Here is a 20,038-nt window from a genome sequence, read left to right as displayed (position 1 = left end):
AAACTTCTGCTCAGGGCCAGCCGAGTGGCGCAATGGTTGAGAACTGACTTGGGACGCCAGAGGGCCCTGGTTCGGATCCCACATATGAGGGCCAGTGACATTGCCCTCTACAGCTAAGATGCTGAACAACAGCTCAACCTGGAGCTGGGCTGCTGTGAGTCGCTGGCGACGGGTAGGCTGCAGACCCTGTGGCAGTGGGTTGCCATGGGCTACCGTGTGTAGCCAGCAGCCAGCGTGAGCAGCCAGCAGTCACAGTGAGCGGCTGTCCAGAAGCCTACGACTGATCTGCCTCACCCGGGAAGAGAGCAATGATGGTGCCAACTTGGGCCAGTGAAGCAACGTTCTCCACAACTAGACTGAAGAACAAAAGGACAGCGACTTGTCTGTTCCCCTTCCCCAACTCCCCAGCACTGTTCCCATCCCCCCAATTCCCCAATAAAAATCTTTAAAAAAAAAAACAAACTTCTGCTCAGTGAAAGACAATGTCAAGGGAATTGAAGCCACACAGACTGGGAGAAAATATAATAGTTATCAAAAATACATCTGATAAAGGACTGTTATTCAAAATACGTATACCCAAAAAAAACCCTCTTAAAACCCAGTAAAAATAACATAACCCAGTTTAAAAATGGGCCAAAGACCTTAACAGACCCCTCGCCAGAGAAGATATACAGATGGCAAATAAGCCTATGAAAAGGTATTCCCCATCATGTCATCAGGGAAGTGCAAATTAAAATACCAATGAGACACCACTACACACCCATTAGGATGGCCAAAATCTGAAACACCGACAACACCAAATGCTGACAAGGCTGTGGAACAACAGGAACTCCCATTCACTGTGGGTGGGAATGCAAAATGGTGCAGCCTCTTTGGAGGACAGTTTGGTAGTTTCTTACAAAAGCTAACTATACTGTTACCAGAGGATCCTTGGTATTTACCCAAATGCATTGAAAACGTGTCCACACAAAAACCCGTCTAGGGATGTTTACAGCAGCTTTATTCATTACCAAAGACTTGGAAGCAACCTAGATATTCTTCAGTGGTTGAACAGTTAAATAAACTTATTTATTCAGCGCTAAAAAGAAATGAGCTATCAAGACATGAAAAGACATGGAGGGACCTTCGAGACATATTACTAAGTGAAAGAAGCCAGTCTGAAAAGGTGTCATACTGTGTAATTCCCACTATATGACATCCTGGAAAAGGCAAAACTGTGGAGACAGGAAAAAGCGTCAGCGGTTGCCAGGCATGGGGGTGGGAGCAATGAGTAGGCAGAGCAGGATTTTTAGGGCAGTGAAACTGCTCCAGTGAGAGTACGTCATTACACATTTGTCAAAGCTCATCGTATGTGCAATACCAATTGACAAACACATTTGTCAAAGCTCATCGTATGTGCAATACCAAGGCTCACGTATGTGAGCCTTGACGTAAACCATGAACTTGAGTGTGATAATGAGGTGTTAATGTAGGTTTATAAATTATAACACATGTGCTTCTGTGCTGCGGGATGTGGCTCGTGGGGGAGGTTGTGCATTTGTGGGGACACAGAGCACGTGGAAACTTCTGGTGCTTTATACTCAATTTTGCTGTGAACCTGAAAAATGATGTCTATTTAAAAAACCAAATTCCTGCCCTATGGCAAAAGCCAATCACCTGTGGGGAAACCGCTCATCTGACAAGAGGCATGGGGTGGACAGTGCTTGGGTGCTGAGTGGAAGGGAGAAGAAGCCCAGAGAAAACCCTACAACAGAAGGCTTCGCCACAGACAGCATGGGGAGGACGCTTCCCAGGCCCTGACTGACACAGGTGCAGAGGCAAGGTCAAGTGTAAAAGGGGCTTCCAACCTCCTCCTGCAGCTTCATGTGGCTAAAAGCAGAGGTTCCGGGACAGCGGTCCCTGTCATAGACATGCCTGCAGCAATGTTAATGTTAAATTTTTAACATTAGGGAAGCAGATTTAAAAATTCAGAGAAAATAGAGGTTATCATTTCATGGCCAGAGATTATAGGGAAGAACGGCCAAGAGGATTGGGAGGCTTGGAAAATAAATAAATTCAAAGTGTTCCAATTCAAGTAAACTTGAGGAAGAAAGGGTAAAGCTCTATTTGATTAAAACCGAGTACCTAATACATTCTTGACCTGCCTTGACACTAATGCTGGACACAAGGAAACTGAGTCTGTGTTAATTGAAGACCACAGATCTGGTAGGTAAAGTCAGGGCCGAACCCTCGGTGTCATTCCAAGTTCCTTTTTCCACTGCACACCACCCCACCCTATGCCTCTCACTGGAAACCGAGGGAACCTGCTGAACCCGAAGAATGAGGATGGATGGATCTCTGCCCAGAGCTTCAGGATGAGACAAAACTGAGTGTCCAGTGCATTGGGCCGAAGGCTACCTTGGAGGATGAGGTAGGTGCTTGAGCAGAAGCCAGAGGACCACGGATAAGAGACGTTTGCCTCAGCTTCGTGTGGGAAATGGTAGTGAAAAGGTGGCACACAGATACGGTGTGTTTCTGGTTTTTTCCTATCATACAATCTGAAAATGATTTCACGAAAATGAGAAGGAAGATGGGAACCATCAAGCATCCTAATCACATTTACTCCCAACTAATTTGTATAGATGTTTCTCAGGGTTCTCGACCCGGGGCTGCATGTGAGTCACCCAGGGAGGGTTTTAGAAGTGCAGCTGCCCAGACTTACTGCCCCCAATTTTAAAGGCTCTCAGACCTTGCTTACTCAAAGCAGCCAGACTTCCTTCGCTCCACAATGATGCTTCATCTGCCCAGCCTCGCTGGGGACAGAGGCAAGCCCAAATATAGAGGAGCAGTTTGGAGCCCACAGTCTGGCTGGGGTGTATGTGTGCACACGCGTGCCCTCACATACATACTTGACGCTGTGTTTGTCTGGTATTGGCATAAGACTGACAAGTTCATTGTCAAAGGGACAGGGCCGGACTGAGGCTTGTGGGTTGGGACATCAGAGGTTCTACCACTATCCTTTTTTAAAAAAACTGAAGCTCATCCCCATAGTGGAAACTCCCCCGTTTTTTATGGAAACCAAAATCAATCTCGAGCACAGTACAGCAAACACCCTTCGTCTTCTTTGTCAGCATCCTCTCCTAATACCGCAAGGCTTCCCTGAGCTGAAACATGGGCTGTCCCTACACCAAGTGGCATCCTGACACCCGTGCACTGTTCTTGTACTTTGTCTTCCCCTTCTCAGCGGCTGTGACCTGTTTGACCAGTGTCCACCGAACACCTTCCCCTTTGATGCCTCTAAGCTCTTGTGAAGTTGGAAATCAGCTGCCCAGCCAGGTGAGAAATGAGTGTCACGGCAGCATATGAAAGCTCCCAGCAACAGGTTCTACCTGACGAATCAACTGCAGGTGACACGGACGCTGCAGTGCTGATTTTGTCTGCTCAGGTGCAGGCCTGATTCTTGTTGGTGTGTTCCAGAAATTGAGGCTGCAACGGACCCCCAGATGAAAGAATTTCTATGCAGCATTAACTCCCGTCACTTCTACTTTTAAGGACCCACAGCATCTAAGAGGCCAAAAGAGGTCGTACTTTCTAACTAGCCACCATTGAATGGCACTGGCTAGGGGTTCTCAGGTGTCTTTGCAAAGTTTATTTCAGAATGTTGGGCATGTCCAAAGAATTACCGAAAAGCTTAGCCACGTTAAGCGCTTCTTAGAAGCTTATATTAACCAACTACAGAACCCCAGGAAAATGATAAAATAACCAAGTTTGGGCCCAACATTTTTAAATTCCGTTTTTAGTTAAGGGAAGGAAAATCTATTTTTCTTAAGAGTTTATTAAAGGGCACAGGAGAATGATGTTTTTAGAAAGCATGCTGTACATTTTTTTTCTTTTCACTTTGCTGATTTCAACAGGATGAGCGCCATTATTGTGGCAATAGCCTATTTCAGTAGAGATAAAGGATTACAGGGCAAGCTGCCCCCCGCGGATCACTCCTGCTGGTCCTCCCAAGTCAGACAGTAACTGCACAGGTGTGTACGGAGGCACAGGTTTATACTGGAAAGGAAAACACGCAACAAAGGGTAAGGCTTATGGCGTGCGTACTGCGTCCACGCCCAAGAGCATTCAAGGAATTATTTACTTATTACTCAGGACAACCGGGGAGGCAGGTGCTATTCTTATTCTCCATTTGAGGCCGAGGGAAGTTAAGTAACATGCTCGAGGCCCACAGCTGGTCAAGTGACTTTTAGGGATTCTAAGCCCTTAGATCAGGATTGGACGGGCCTAAAAACATGAGGTAGATTTCAAAGTTCTGACTGAAAGAGGGTCACCTTCACACTGTTCAGTGAAAAGAGGACGTTTTTTTAAAACGGCGGAGCATATTTGAAAACATCCCCGGCCTCCTTTCTATCCCACTATCGCTTTGCTACGTACCGTGTGGTCCAGGCACCAGCAGCGCCGGCGTTCCTGGGCGCGATAGGAATGCAGAGTCTCAGGCCCCTCCCCCGACATCCCGAGGAGGAACCCAGGTGACCAGCAGCAGGTGCTCTGCACGCTCGCAAACGCTGGAGGGAGAACAGCCGCTGGGACGGGGCCTCGCATTTGCTGGAACGCTCTCCCGAGATGTACAAGCCTCCTTCCCTCTCATTTCCCCTAACTCTCCGTAATGTCACCCCCTAGAGGTCTTCCCTGACCTTCAAAAAGCGATGTTCTCTCTCGCCCTCGCTCAGCTTACCCTGCTTTATCTTTCCTTATAGTGACTGTCACTCCTGGCACACGTGTCTGTTCCTCCCACTCGGCTGCAGATTCCATCCGGGGTGGGACGGTATCCCCAGCACCTAAGTCAGTGGCTGGGATAGAAATGCCTGATAAATATGTGAATGAAAGGCTACTTTATACACAGGACTACATGTGATGCAAATATAACACCTAAACTAAACTAAAATGTGGAGATCCCTGGAAAGCTGAGGAAAGGGACCATGCCCCCTTTACCCGTCTGTACTTTTTGCAATTTTTCACAGGAGTGTGCAGTTTTTATAACTTATTAATCACTTTTCAAATAATTTATCCAGCCATTTCAAGATGTAACAAACCACAAAAACAAAGTGAATTACATCTTTCCTTCTAAAAAGTTGTATTAATTATCAGTCTACTTAAATAAGAAACCATTTCGGGGCTGACCGGTTAGCTCAGTTGGTTAGAATGTGGTGCTGATAACACCAAGGTTGCCGGTTCGACCCCCGCACGGGCCACTGTGAGCTGCGCCCTCCCTAAAAGAGTCAACTATTCTATTGTAGCATGAAAGCAATGTGTAACCAATGACCATGGCTGTTCTCCAATAAAATTTTTTAAAAAAGAAAAAAAGAAACCATCTCCTTTCAAAGAAGGGCCTGTTTGTTTCCCCCAGAAATGCTATTATTATGCAAGGAATTTTGTTTTTGAAACTCAAACATTACAACTATATCACGTGGACAATGCACTGTCCCCACTAGCAGGCCCAGAAATGGCCTGCCTGATTCTTGAAGTGGGGCAGACCCTCATATTAAGTTTAGAATGACTACCACGAGTGGCAGATAGATTAAGCAGATTCAAATCAGAGTCCACAAAAGAAAATAATCTTTACTGACGAATCATTTATTTGGACAAGACACAAACGTCTCCACATTGTTTCCCTTTACACAGAAAGTGGAACATTTCAAATATATTAGTTTTTCTCTTTTTCAATAGAATTCATTTCAATCTGGTCCCAGGAACTGCTTCTCGTCTTAGGATTCACGTTTTAGTAACACATATGCACCCATTACAGCTAACAGAGCATACTGTAAAAAAAACACAATGGAAAATTACTGTGAGGTCTACAAATAAATCTGGTTTGTAAATGTGTTCAGATAAGTCTGTTCAATACTAGTCTGAGGACAGAATCAAAAAGTGACCTCTTGCCATGCCTCCTTCTCCAAATTAGCTGTTTAATGCCACATTGTGGTGAAAACCCCAAAAACATATTGATGGACTAAGGATCAAACACCCAACAAACACAGCTAATGCACTGCTCATCCCTGCATAGGTTTTCTATTGTTTTTCAAGTGATTTTTAAAAAAATAGAGACCATTTTTATTCAAGTCGGGAGCATATAAGCATTACTGAGTTTATTGCACTACTTTTTTTTGTATGTTTACAGCTTTCTATAATAGGCAACAAATGTATAGGTACCACTTCAGAATACACTATGAACATAAAAAATGAAAGTAGCTATTTTAAATAATTTCAATAAGAATAATTAAAGCAACTATGTTCATTTTTATAGTTAGCTACAAATAGAAAAAAGAACTAGCAAAACATTTTAAACAAACTGTATCTTTATAGTTATATATGTAAAAGCTCCAATACGTTTTGAAAAATACAGACACACACATAAATTCCTACCTTGAATTTTGGATAGTCATTCATTATTATGGTGACCATACCAACATATGGTAAAAACCTAAATTGTGGGATAAAAAGCCAGGTATATAAAAATTGTTTGAAATATGATAACAACCTTTGAAAACACTAAAATCAGCTTTAGGAAACAAATCTTCCTTGAAACTACCACTGATTGGGACTTTGAGAGCAATATTCACTCCTGTCTCAAAAGACTTTCTTAGTAAAAAGCATCAGGGTTAACAGCCAGGACAATTTCTTATGCAGACACACAACTTCCTAGAGATGCTGCTTGTCACTGGCTGCATTCCCCATTTCAGAATTAAAATAAGGAGCTGAGCCACTTGTACAAATGAGATGGGCAGCTTTCATCAACCTAAGTTCTTCATTTTTTAGCAGAGAAGTAAGTTGCAGATAGCCTATCTAAAGGCTGCGGTTAGAGAAGGCGTTTCAAGCACATGGATAATCAGCGTGTAACCGACAGAATCATCACCATTTTCACACCACTGTGCTTCTCAGATGTAACAAACAAGTGTACTGGGCAGTGAATACCAATGTGAAATCCATAACTTATGCCCATATGATTACAGACCCGAGAGAGAGGAGGCTCAGAGCAGTCTAGCCGGCGACTACACTGACAAAATGAATGGCAATCTGTAATCAGCTTGAGCCAGTCGATCCCCTCGCCTTTAGTCTCCTCCAGTCTTACTTAAATCAGCACCATCAACCTCCGGCTTCTACAAAGCCTATCACCAGAGTGTCTAAACATACAGGACTGACCAGCTGGAAGTCTCTCATCTCCCCGCAGGTACTCAAGTGGAAACACAACAGAGCAGAAATGGTTAAAAGGCGAGCAGAGGAAGGAAACGGGTAGGAGGAGGCCTTAAACCACACTCTGAATAAAGCTGAATCTCGGCCTGTGGTAACCAGTGTTCTCCAGTCTTACCGGCTGGGGAGACTTAGAGAAAAAAGACACTTCTAACAAGGGTTAAACATAAAAAGAGGGGGGGACTCCCTTTTTTTTTTTTGGTTTTCTAATAAGAGGATAGACACCCTCTGCTGTATCAATCAGAAGCAGAACTCATTGCTGGAACAATTATGCAAAGACAAATATTAAAATATTTATCACAGAACTGTTTTTAATAGTGAAAAACAGGAAATCATTTAAATAGCCACCAAAAGAGGATTAGTTAAATAAGTCATGATTCTCAGGGGCACAGCATGTAGTCATTTAAAAAGAGTTAGAAGTAGATTTGACACAGAAAGCTATTTCCAACTTCCTGTTGGGTAAAAAAAAAATTTTAATTCTTCTATGTAAAACTATATATTATATATGCATACATACATCTGTATAGGTACAGGGAACAGCTAGAATATTCACCAAAGTGTTAACAGTGTGTTATCTCTGAGAGAATGTCTTGTAATTAGTATTTAAAATCCACAAATAACTAATCTTTAGGTGAAGATTTATTTCAAAAATAGAACTAAGCTGATGATATAGATGATATACTTACGCTTAGTTTTGGATGTTAGGTCCTTAGTTCTAAGTTTTATTCAGTCGTCACAGTATATATTAGAACTACTTATAACTCTCCTGACACATAATATAGAGGGTGCCAAAAAAAAAAAAAGAAATGTATACTATCTTAAGAAAGAAAAACTGTATTAAAATTATAATACCCAATATATACCGATAACAAAAGATGAATACAAGTCATGTGTATACCATTTTTTGGCAGCCCCAGTATTTGTAATGAATTATTCTATTATCCTATTTATTTAGCTTCTTTGTTTCTAAATATTTTTCTAGTTTCCGAATCTTCTATGTGACTTAAAAAGTAAATCCTTACCCTCTGGCTCTCCCCACCACGTCCTTCTTTTCGAGCCAGTTTTGGCCTTCTTTGTACAAGCCTCTATCATCAACTTCATTATTATCTCCTTTAGTTAGAAATTTGATGTCTCCATTATCTCTGGAAAGCAAAACAATGTCCTGTCAAACATGATTTTCAGCACAGCATCATTAGAAAAATCTTAGTTTACCCAACACTTTACAGCCAGATATGGGCATTTAGAAAAGTCAAGGTAACCTGATCTCTCTTGGTCTAAGAGGATTGCTTACTAAATCACAAATCTAATCACAATTTTATAGACTTAAATTCTAAAACACTCAAGTTACCCTGACAACCGAAAAGCATAGCAAAGCACAGGGGAACCAGTAAGGCAATGATTAGCTTCCAGCAACTGTTTTCACTCTTTCTTAGTCCTCAGGGACCAACTTGTTAACATGGATTATTTTCCTCTTCACTCTAGACATGAACTTGGTCCCAGATCACACAGATTTGAGCAAAAGGCAAGTCAAATGCAAGTGTGCTCTTATCTTTCCTCACACTCACTTTTCCTTGGTACATACAGAATGTTTTAATGCATTATTTCCTTCACCACTGAACCAAGTGGTGTAAAATCTGGTTTCAAAGAAACAGAAATCACAAATGGCATAAAACCAATATGTTAAAGAGACACACAGGATTCCTTTTAAACATTCTAAACTGGTGCTTACATAGTCTCGACACTTGAAACACAGTATTACAACATCCTAAAGCTGTAAAGACGGTCTTCTTTCAATAAGACAAATGAAAACATGTACCATTATAATCTGGTAAAAGCTTAAAAGTCCACAAAGATTTGAAACTACGCCAAAAGGAGCAAGCTGATTTGCAGCCATGGTTATAAAGGAAATCAAGAGACAAAAATCCGGGCGGTCTCTCACAATTCATGGAAATTACCATGTATAAGACGCACCCTTTTTTGAAAAATTCAGGGTCTAAAACTGGGTGTGTCTTATATAGTGGTTGTAGATTTTTTTTACTTGCATTTCCTGCTTTTTTCGCGCTTGTTTTTGCACTCATACAACCACTGTATAAGACGCACCCAGTTTTTAGACCCCAAATTTTTCAAAAAAGGGTGTGTCTTATACATGGGGAAATACGGTACAGCAAGTCACCATTATTTCCTTAATTTTGAACAATTTCTCACCTTTAGAAATTATTTTTAAGTCAGGTGAGAGCACTGTCACATTATGATGGAGTGTATTTCTTCATCAGTAAGTTAACAAGTAGACGTCAAGTCACAGTGCAACCAGTGTATTAATACAAACTGAAACGGTCATTCTAATGCTTGGAGTAAAATGAATAGGTTAAGTATTAACATCTTTGGGGAACACTGGGAGCAGTGAATGGGATGGGAATTTAAATACTGAAATGTACACATAGGTACAACACACACACACAGGATGAGAAATGCTCCATTAAAAACACAAATACACATACCGAAACTTAATTCCATAACTCCTGCAGGAAAAAATACTACACTAAGCTGCATCAAGATAAATGAATAACCAGGTATATAAAATACAACACTTTCACTCATTATGTGACTGTATTCTCTCATGGGAACTCAATGTATTTTAGCTAGAAGTAATTGTTTCTGGTTCTTAAAAGGTGTCTTAGTAAGTCATCACTGGCATTTAAAGGAAAGGAAAGGCCATTTGTGTGTGGGGGGGAGAATTAATGCCGGAAATGCAACGACTGATTCATGGGATGAGTTGGGGAAAGGAATCTTTATTCATCCAGGGCTAATATTACTGTTGAGAATGCCACCTGGCCCAAAGTGACATAAAGAAACAGGTAGCTTTCTGCATTTCATAAAATAATTCTCATATCAAAATAATCTTCAATTACAATGGGATTTTATTTCCTTTGGGACGCCTTCAAATAACTAACATGCTGTAATACATTCCACCTTATACTGTGCATCAATTTAAAATTTTCAAGTTCTTTAGCGAACATCAGTTCATTTAATTATCATAATCACCCTGTGAGTTATTATGGGTAAAGTATGACCACTGCCCCCTGACAGGCTGAGTTAAGTAGCAGGTCCTCAGTCACCCAACCTAGCAAATAGCATAACTAGGAACATAATTCAGGGCTTTTGCCACTTTCTAATCAACCATTAAAACAGTCAACCAAAAATTTACAAAACAGCCCCAAAAAGAAGTAAAGCCTCTTTACTTTTCGTGAACTTTGATTACTCTGTGAACTATGGGAATGTCTCGTCCTTCGACCTTAAACACGACAATTTCACCAGCTCTAATGGGGTCTTCCCGGAAATTTGTCAGGAACAGAAGGTCGCCCCTGTGAAAGGCTGGTTCCATGCTGCCACTAGAAAGACACACAAAATCACACCCAAGTTACTCTCAGGTCACAAGGTGAACATTTCAATTCACAAAGTATATAGTAATAAACATTTGAGTTAAAGTTTCAATCGTCATCAACAGTCCAGTAGATCTATGAGCTATAAAACAAGCCACAGTGTTTCCATCTGACTGTGCGAGGTGATAACAACAAATGAGAAAGGAGATTTCTTCTTAGATTTAAGTATGAGACGGGCCCTAGGAGGCCCGTCTGCAGCTTGTATTAAGTAGAAAAAGAACCAAGAATAATGTGGTGTGGACTCTTTGAAGTTCAAGCTGTCAATGTTTAGTCTTAAAAAAGCCCTACATTACAAACATACTACAAACTGCAGACTCTGCTAGCTGGTTAACGCTCGAGGGCAATTCTTCCGTTTTCCGGAGCATTCCTCAGCACCTAGGACACGGATGTCCTTGCTCCAGGAATGAGGAGCAAACAAATGAACGTGCGAGGGAGAATGAACATCTGACAGCCACGCTGCGGCATGGGACAAAACTCCAAACCGAGTCTTTGGACTCCCGCAGCGTCATCCTTTCAACCATATTCCACAGAAAGCCCAATTGGAACCAGTGCTGACCGTTTTTGATGTGGAGGTCAAAAAATGATCCCACATGAAACCAGCTGAAACTCATGCCCAAAACCTTTGCTGGATTCAAAGTCAACTGCAATCTAGTGGAAGCTGAAATTAGCAAAAGGGCATTTGTTTTACATATGCGCACGCTTTAATGCATGAGAAAATAAATATGACCTAGCAATATGGCTATACCGGGGCCGTGCAACCAACGATACGCGAGTCTGTTGAGAGCAGGAAGGGGGAGAATGAGCCAGACTAGTGAAGAAATGGGGAGCTTTAAAGGAAAACATGGGTTCGCAGTGGGAGCAGCTCAGTAACTTGCCACCCGCTTCCTTCTCCCCAGCCCTGGTACACCTTAAACCTGTCAGCACACACAGAACTCAGCAAGGAAAAAGGCAGCGGAGACTGGCCTGTCACTACGTCCCTGCTGATGTGTTTATTTTTAAGTGAAACCAGTGACACTGAGGATGGTGTCACTATCGAAAGCATTCAAAAATAGGAGATCTGAATGAAAAAGGTGCAAAGGGCGAGGAACATCAATGACTAACAGGGTAAGAAAGAGAAAACATCTGAGTAAAACTACATTTGGGGTTTTCTGTCGCCCCAGCATGGAAGTTTATCTTCTTCTGAAAATGAAACATAACTGCTTCAGGATTTTGTTTTCTTTTAAAGAATAATGGCTAAAATGCTGAAGATAATATCTTCATCTATTTGCTTCCTCTTTACTCTTTCAACAAAATTCCTGAAGACACACAATGGGAAGATGTCTCTAGAAAGCCATCTCGGTCTGCGATAACGAGGCTTGCAGCTAGAAAACCCTCCTGGCCGAGTAGAGGCAGGAAGAGTGCACTGTGATCTGGCATCAACAGTCAGTACCATGTCCCAGCAGTTCCTTGAAATGTCTCACTAATATCAACTTACACTTGCTTTCCTCAGGGGCCAGATTCACCGAAGGTCAGTGTTCCCCAAGGTCACACATGATGTCTCATGATGTCAACTGTTTATGCTGACAAACCAAATTGCTTTAGAGTTGTAAAGGATGCTTTAAAAAAGTCTCTACACACTGTAATTTCACAACAATTCTGGGTATAAGTGTGTCTGCATGATTTAAGGAGAGCCAGAACATCTCAAATCAAGTCTTGGCTCTGCCAAAAGTGGTTGTGACATCCAAGGGACTTGGCTTCGCTGGGCCTCGGGTTCTCTATCAGTTAAGTGAGAGGGCCCTCTACATTTGAGGTTTTTCAAAAGCCTTAGCATCCATCCTTCCAATGAAATCTTACAGGAAGTATAACATACGCTACATAAGAGTGGAGCTGTCATAACTGAAGCGAGGCTAAGGGTCTGGAACCCACGCGCTTGGTCTCCTTCTGCGGCCTCACCTACCAGCTGGCCCCCCGGGCACTCCTGGGGCACCGTGTGAACACCAGTGAATCAGACACCCCAGGCTCTCCTCAGGCTCCTAAATCTATAGAAGCACTGCATCTCTAGACGTGAGCCCCTGGCCAGCCACACAAGGGTGGCCTGGTGAGGCGGGGCCATGGCCGAAGCCCTGACGAGGTAGCGGGCCCCGGGCAGGGAACGGCACTGGCCCTGCCCATGTCACTGCTCCACCTGTAAAACAGAGGGCTCCATTCCCACCCACGGCAAGATTCAATCAGCTAAGACACAGGGGACAGCTCCCTTTGGATGACTTTATGGCTATTTGAAGTTAACTAAAGTATCAACTTTTCTAGAATAAACCTTTTGTGCTCTATAAGAATGACAGTCTGGAGGAGGGAACAGCCACCTGCAAGAGTACTGCAGAAGAAGATGGAAAAAATACTGGCCACTGGGGAAAACCAAGTAACAGTTTTAAATTATCTCCGTTTAAAAGTCAATTTGTACACAAAGACTGTGCTAATACCATACTATTAAGCTGTCATTTTATGTGGATTCAAATGTGAAAACACAAAAGCAAATATTTTACACTGCAGTATCAGCATCAACGTGATAAAAGCTCGAACATGTCTGTCGGAAAAGAAGAGTTTTCAACAAAAGCCAGAAAAAGTAAAATATTCTCAAAACACCTTTCAATAAAGAAGACTCTTAAGAGCTGATCCAATTAAAACACTGAGTCTTGGTTGTCACTCAAGGCGACACTGCTCCTGGGTCCCGGCAGCAGTGTGACAGCCTGAGGGACCTACCTCAGCACCACCACGATCGGGCTCTCGCTGCCAGTGAGGACGATCAAGCCTTTCCAAATCATGAGTGCAGAAGACACGATCATGGCGAAGTTTAAAACCTGGTAATAGAGCTGGAACGAAAAAGGCCAAACCAAAGATGAAAACCAGTGGCACAAAATGAACTAAGCCTAAGCAGGAGGTGTGCTTGTTTAAAAAAAAAGCGAAGCAGTGATGACATGAAACTAATTCACATACTACAAAATTAGGCAGTATTTCAACTTTCGTCCATGGAATGAGCCTTCCCTGTGCATCTCCACATCTCTTCTTCAGTGAGGGAACAGAGAGAGAAACTGGAGCCGTCAGGGGGGCCTGCTTTGTCAAAGCCTAGCTGAGTCCCTGCTTTCCTCTCCGGGGTTTGCCAGCACCTTCGACCCTGGAGGGTCCCGCCACTCAAGGTCTACCGCCAGGGCCTCAGCTCTCGCTGAGTGTGGAGTGCACAGTCCTACCTGAGCGCCTGGCACATGCATGTGAGTCACCTAGGACCACTCCTCAGCCCCTGGCTGAAGAAGCCCCACCTGAGGCTTCAGTTCTAAGCACTTAGCAATGAGGCCAGTCTGCATCTGAAAGCACATTTTAAAAGTCAACAAAAACTTTAAACACCCTGATGTTTGGATTGTCCATAAATGGAAGGCCACACGAGTCAATATCTAATTCTAAGCTGACCTTGCCCCACCTTAGGCCACTGAGTTAAGACCCACAGGGCTAGTCCTGTCCCTCCCTGTATCACGTGCTGATGGCTGCCTGCCACACCTGCCAACCCCTGAGGACTCAGAGCAACACCAGCCCACATAACAACATCCTGTCTGGCTGTAGCTGAGCTGTTGGCTCAGATGTCTACAGTCCTCCAACAGGCTACAGGGACAAAAGCTGCTGTGCCTAGTACTTACTACTCCAGTGTAAGCCTCTCAGGGCATCTGCCTGTACTGTCCTCGGGAGGCTCCTTACCTTGGTACCTGCCTCAATCTTCCTCCCCCACCCCCACCCCCCATTGCCCTGGGTGATCTGAAGAGCCCCATGGTTGGCCCACCAACATTCTGGGGTCTCAATTCCTGGACCTTCTCCTCTCCAACGACTTCCCCCTCCACTTGAACCCTCTACTCTCAGCAACAGGCCTGGAACTGAAACCGCGTGATCCCAGGTCTGGAATGCAATTACCGCCCTCCACCTGACCAGTGCACCTGTTCCTCTGGCCTCTGTGCTCACCTACCGGAAGGGCTCTGTTCCTCCCGGACCTCCGCCTTCACTGGGTCTCTGCATCCTCAGCACAGCCCCCACATCCTCCACTAGGCCTGGCAGCCCTTCCTCTGGGACCTTCCAGGAGTATAAACTCACCCCTGCAGGGAATCAAGTTCCAGACCCCCACCTGGGAGACAGAGGTCGCAGAGGGGGGGTGGGGAGGACAGCCAGGGATCTGTTTCTCAGCTTTTGTGCCCAGCCGAATTTATTTGAGCCCCACCTTCCCTTCACCCCCAGTTCCAGAGATAAGGGTTCTGGCCAATACTTGAGTCTTTGAGGGCCCTGCAGCATAAATAATAAAGTTATTCCTCAGTTTCCCACGCTGCTGGCTTAGGATTAGGGCTTTTTCTGGCTGTCAGTTACCCCTCTTTCATCTGTTTTCTAGCTTCTACTTTTTTATTTCCTTTCCTGGTTTCCTATCTTGGAGCAAAAAGGAGGTAAAAGCTTCAAACTATTAATTTTCCAGAGAAGAAATATAAGTGGTGAATAAATACCAAAAGTGTTCAAACCAAATCCTGCCTCCACCCTCCTGGCCGCCACTTTTTGGCCTACAAATGTAAAGGGTTCTTTTTTTTTTTTTTAATGCTAGTAGTCAGTGCTTGGCAAGCTTGTTGTTGTGGGGATCCAAGCTGACATAATCCTTCTGATAGCAATTTAGTATCCAGAGGTTCCTCTGGGCCCAGTAATCCTAGGAATTCAGTCTAAAATAAAGGCAGATAGGGAATTATGGCCCAAAGATATTTATCATAGTCTTGTTTCTAATAACAGGGAAAAGGAAACAGATGAGCAACAATGGAGAAATTATTGAGTAAATAATGGCAAATTTCTGTACTATTTAAAACAACGCTTAAAGACTTTTAATGACATGACAATTTGACAGGATATTATATGGCCATTAAAATAATCGTTTTGAAGTGTGACACAACATGAAAACATATTCTGATATGATACTAAGGTAGGAAAAGCAGAGCTCAAAACTGTCTCTTGCTAATATTCTATGTGAAATTATGTAATTCGAGGTACTTCGGTAGGATACGACTGAAAGTGGGGATATAAAAAGTCAATTAAAATAACTGAAGATATTTTGACATAATGAATGAAAAAAGGAAACTAAATGTGATTCAAAGTTAAAGTTACACACCATTTTTAAAAAAAACTCTTTGGCTATTGTGTCAATAGCAAATTTCATAATTAAATTCCCAAGAGCAAAAAAGGAAACTGGAAGGCGATGGATATTAAAGTGTTGGGCTAGAATATGTTACACCGTTGCTTCTAAAATAAAATCGGTTTAGTCACATCAGCCTAAAGCAAAAGTAGTTCACTGGGGTTCCTTCAAAAACTTCTCCACCTGCTCTGCCTGACTTAAAGATTTGATAAAATGTCATTTCATTATGAATTACCGATCTGATTACGAAGACCCAAGCCATGGTTTTAAACAGAATGTCACATTTAGAGAGGTTTTCAAACCAGCAGCCTCCACCCTGATAAAAGACCATTATAAAATCTTGACGTTTACCTAATAAAGACTGAGTACTAAGAATATATTTTCTGGTATGATTTTCTATGCTTGAAAAACTCACTGAGGGGAAGTAAACTCAATTACTCAGAAAAACTTCCTTTGAGCAAGACATCTATTACATTTGCTAAAGAAATGACCATTTCAACAAAAACCTAACAATCGAGCAAACTGCAAAACCAAAGATCACATTTTCAACACCCTACCTTTAAAGATCCTACTAATCTGAGTCTGGGATTGAAATCCTGGAATCTAGACACATAGTGTTAACAGAACTACTGACAAACTGAGTGGGATCTAAAACACAGGCCACTATGTTTTACTGGTGCCTTTTGTTGTTGTTCATCTTTGCCCACCAACTTTGTGTGCTTGGCACTTAGTAACCCGGCAGAGTTTAGAAGGAGGCCCACACTCAGTCTGTGTCAACCAAAGATGAAATAGCCAATGTCTGAGGGTTCTAAACAAACATGTGAGACCAAATAATTCTGGCTGACAGAATGTCAGCAGAAACGCCAGTCGCTGTGTTTCTTCCTCTCTTCCCTGCTGCAGAAACAAAGAGCCCTTGTGTTTGCATGTGGCTTTTGCCTTAATGAACAGGAAGCAGGGAGGGGCAGTGGAGAAAGGAGGTCCCACTTCCAGGGTTGGTGGAGCATGTACGAGCATGTACGCCTGACAAGGTGTCCCAGGATGCTATTTTGGAGGGAAAAAGAAAAAGAAAGAAGCAAACAGACAACAAACAAACAAACAAAAAAACATATCAGGAGGCAGCAGATTTGAGCTCCTGAATTTTAATTAAAAGACTAGCAAAACATAGGCAAAGCAACAGCTGCTGACAGGTCTTGTCACTGAGACTGGGAATGAACAGCTCTTTCAAAAGGCAACCTGGTGTAGAAATTGATAACTCATCAGAAGGCCTGATCTGATAGTCTGCAATTCTAAACACCAGTAAACCAGTCCCGTTAAGTCTAGATGTTTACATAAAGTTCTATAACCTGCAGGGTTTTCTTGGGGACAGTGTCAATGCTCAGGGCATCTGCTGTTGGTTTTCCAAGTGTGACAATCAGCTGCCACAACTCATCGTAATCACAGGAATTTCCAGGAGCTCATCAGCCATGCAGACCTAGAAACGACCAGATCCTAAACACAGCTCATGAAATTCAAGTCTCCAACCTCTCCCCACATTACTGTGCTAGTCTGAACTTCTACTTGGAAACACACACACCAAACCATAGGCCCAAAGGAATAAGGTGTGCCCTGTCATGGGCATCACCCTCTCCTCAATATAAGTGGAACAAATGAAACAGGATGCCATCAACATAATGAGAGTTAATACCATTTTCAAAAGACAATCAAAACTTCCCACTAGGAAGGCTCCATGTTCTTTAGCAGACTTTGCTATTAGTATCCATAGAAGCATTAGGATCCCTGAGTATTCTCTACGGAGAAGTTGAATCAATCACATTTTTTCCTGGAGGAGAGGCTTCCTTTCCAGTTCCTACTCTTGCCTTAGATGGAAGAGAAAAACCCAAAGACAAGGACGCTAAGGAGAGGGCAAGGAGGCAGTTTTCCTCTGGGGTCACAGAGGACTGAGAAATCAACCCCACCGGCCCCAAGACCCCACCCTAACTACCTCCTATATTCAAGGGGCAGCAGACGGCAGAACCTGAGAAAGAAGCTGTACCTGAAACTAACATAATACTGTTAAGTCAACTGTATTTCGGTTAAAAAAACAAAAAGTTAGAGAAGACTTGCGGAAATCCTTTCTGGAACACTGATTCCGTCCACAGGAATTGAGCACCGCCCCTGAGCTCACTAGGCACAAGGGGTTTTCGTCTTCAGTCCCGACGCGTGGTCGGAAACACGCTTCCCAGCATGGGAAGAAACTGCTCAGGGAAGACACGCTGCTGTGCAGTCCCCATTGTCACAAAGTTCTTTCCTTGCGCCTGCCTTTCGGTCCCTTTCCCCGGCGGGCAGCCTCACCCGGGGAGTCAGGTCTCAGGAGCCCCCCAGAGAAATCTGTTCCCTCTTCCACCGGGTGGCCATTCAAATACGTGCAGACAGCTGTCACGCACGGCCGAGTCATCTCGCCTCGCTTTCTCCACCACGTTTGACATCCATAGGACTAGATTTCTCTTTTCTTCCCCTTCCTGGCCACCTTCCCCTAACTGGGCTCTCGTCAGTGCCAAGAAAGCACACACACGTGCCCACACGTGGGTCTGTGCGGATTTGAACCCAGGGCCTAGGAGAGCCCCCGCGCGAGTGTCGCGGGGCGCTGTCCTTGCCGGAGCCCTACCTGGGATGCCCTACCCGGGCGCGCCCCCCACGCGGCCCTCCGTTACCTGGCGCTTGTTCATCTTCCTCAGGTCCCCGAAGATGTCCAAGCCGGACGCGGGGAGATGCGTCCCCACGGCGCCCGCGCGCACCATGATGGGGTCTTGGGACCAAGGGGGACCCACGGGCTCCGGGTGTCACAGACAGATGCGGAGCACCCGCCGGGCCCCCGCCCACCAGCCCCGCGTCCTTGCGGGCCACGTGACCGGCGACTCGCTCAGGCGTCTGGGAATGGTAGTCCCACGAGCCTCGGCCACCAGTGTATCTGGAAGGAACCAGGAGGGAGAAAACTACAACTCCCAGGATGCCACGGGGCGGCAGCCTCGTCCAGTGAAGACCCAGGGCTCCTAAGGAGGGCAGCGACGGGGCTCAGGAGCCTTGTTCGACCCTTACGAAGGAACCTGGGGGAGCAGGTGATCCTGCGTATCACAGGGGTAACTCGGGGAAGTGACTACTCAAGAGGAACGGAATTCCCCAAGTCTCTGGTCAGGCGCCAAGAGGACACCTAAAAGCTCCCTTGCATTCACCTAGCCGTGTATCTCGGCCATTGGATGACAGCACGTGGGAGGCTGGGCTTCTACACAAGCGGTGGGCTGTGTTGAATTGGGGAGGAGCCTAACGATGGGCATGGCGGGTGGGCGGGGCTTGGGAAAGGCGGGACTTTTGAAACTGCGGGGGTTTCAGCTCTGCTAGAGTAGTAGGATTTGAATGTAAGGGAGCAAGAGGATACAAAGATGTATCCTCTTGATCAAAACTGTGTCACAACGGATTTTAATTGAATAAATAAAACAATTTAATACACGAGGAAACAGAGGCCCAGAAATGTTAAATTACATGGCCAAGGCTAAGTGGCAGAGTGTGGAACAAAGCTCAAATTCTAAAATTTGTAACTCTGTATTGCTACAGTTCTGATCCTAGATTATCTTTAGTTAATTTACTAATTTTTGTATTGTTTATTTCATTCATTTATTCACAAATCTTTTTGGAGCACCTATTGTAATATGCGACCTGGCCCTGTTCTAGGCGCTTGAGAAATATCAGTGAAAAAAAAAAAAAGCAAAGATCATTTCCCTCATAAAGCTTACATTCTAGCAGAGGGAGATATAATAAGTAAATAATACAGTACCTAGAGGGTGGTGGTGTTATGGAAATAAGAAAAGGCAAATAAGAGAGAGAAGGAGATCTGGGGGAAGGGGGCAGGTTGCAATTTTAAATATCCCAGAAGCTGACTTAGCATGAAGCTAATGAAAGCTAAGCTTTGAGATGCTTCACTTGAAAAGGCCCCTTCCAAAGCCTTGAAGAAAAATGGTCATACGGTTTTGTAATTTTTCAAAAGCAAGATATTTGAGTTGTTATCCGTTGAGTCCTGTGTTGGGGTATCCCAGCTCCCCTCCATTGTACTTCCCCTCATGTTAGAGGGACGAGGAGCATTTTGAGAATACAGCTAGGGAGAATTTGAGTTGGGGATACATTTAGTTTGGGTTTAGTGGATATATTTATGTGGTTCATGGTC

At 43.9% G+C, this 20,038-nt stretch overlaps 1 protein-coding gene across 1 annotated transcript; it reads right to left on the bottom strand.

Moving 5' to 3' along the window:
• Positions 1 to 5,592: 5,592 nt before the first annotated feature.
• SEC11C (SEC11 homolog C, signal peptidase complex subunit) lies at positions 5,593 to 18,729 on the bottom strand. The gene is made up of 6 exons (XM_019640735.1): positions 18,534 to 18,729; positions 13,404 to 13,513; positions 10,467 to 10,616; positions 8,250 to 8,369; positions 6,403 to 6,460; positions 5,593 to 5,798 (listed from the first exon to the last, which is right to left on the bottom strand). Exons 1-6 carry the CDS (start codon positions 18,618 to 18,620, stop codon positions 5,745 to 5,747), a joined length of 579 nt encoding a protein of 192 aa, XP_019496280.1. The 5' UTR covers positions 18,621 to 18,729; the 3' UTR covers positions 5,593 to 5,744.
• Positions 18,730 to 20,038: the final 1,309 nt, after the last annotated feature.

This window comes from Hipposideros armiger, unplaced genomic scaffold, assembly GCF_001890085.2.
Source record: "Hipposideros armiger isolate ML-2016 unplaced genomic scaffold, ASM189008v1 scaffold_52, whole genome shotgun sequence".
NCBI lineage: Eukaryota > Metazoa > Chordata > Mammalia > Chiroptera > Hipposideridae > Hipposideros > Hipposideros armiger.
This window is presented reverse-complemented; position numbering and strand designations above follow the sequence as displayed.

Coding starts and splice junctions, on each gene's coding strand:
- SEC11C (XM_019640735.1), bottom strand. CDS start 18,620: ATGGTGCGCGCGGGCGCCGTGGGGACGCATCTCCCCGCGTCCGGCTTG. Junction 13,514..18,533: donor GGAAGATGAACAAGCGCCAG/GTAACGGAGGGC, acceptor TTTTCGTTCCAG/CTCTATTACCAGGTTTTAAA. Junction 6,461..8,249: donor GTGGTGGGGAGAGCCAGAGG/GTAAGGATTTAC, acceptor CCCACAATTTAG/GTTTTTACCATATGTTGGTA.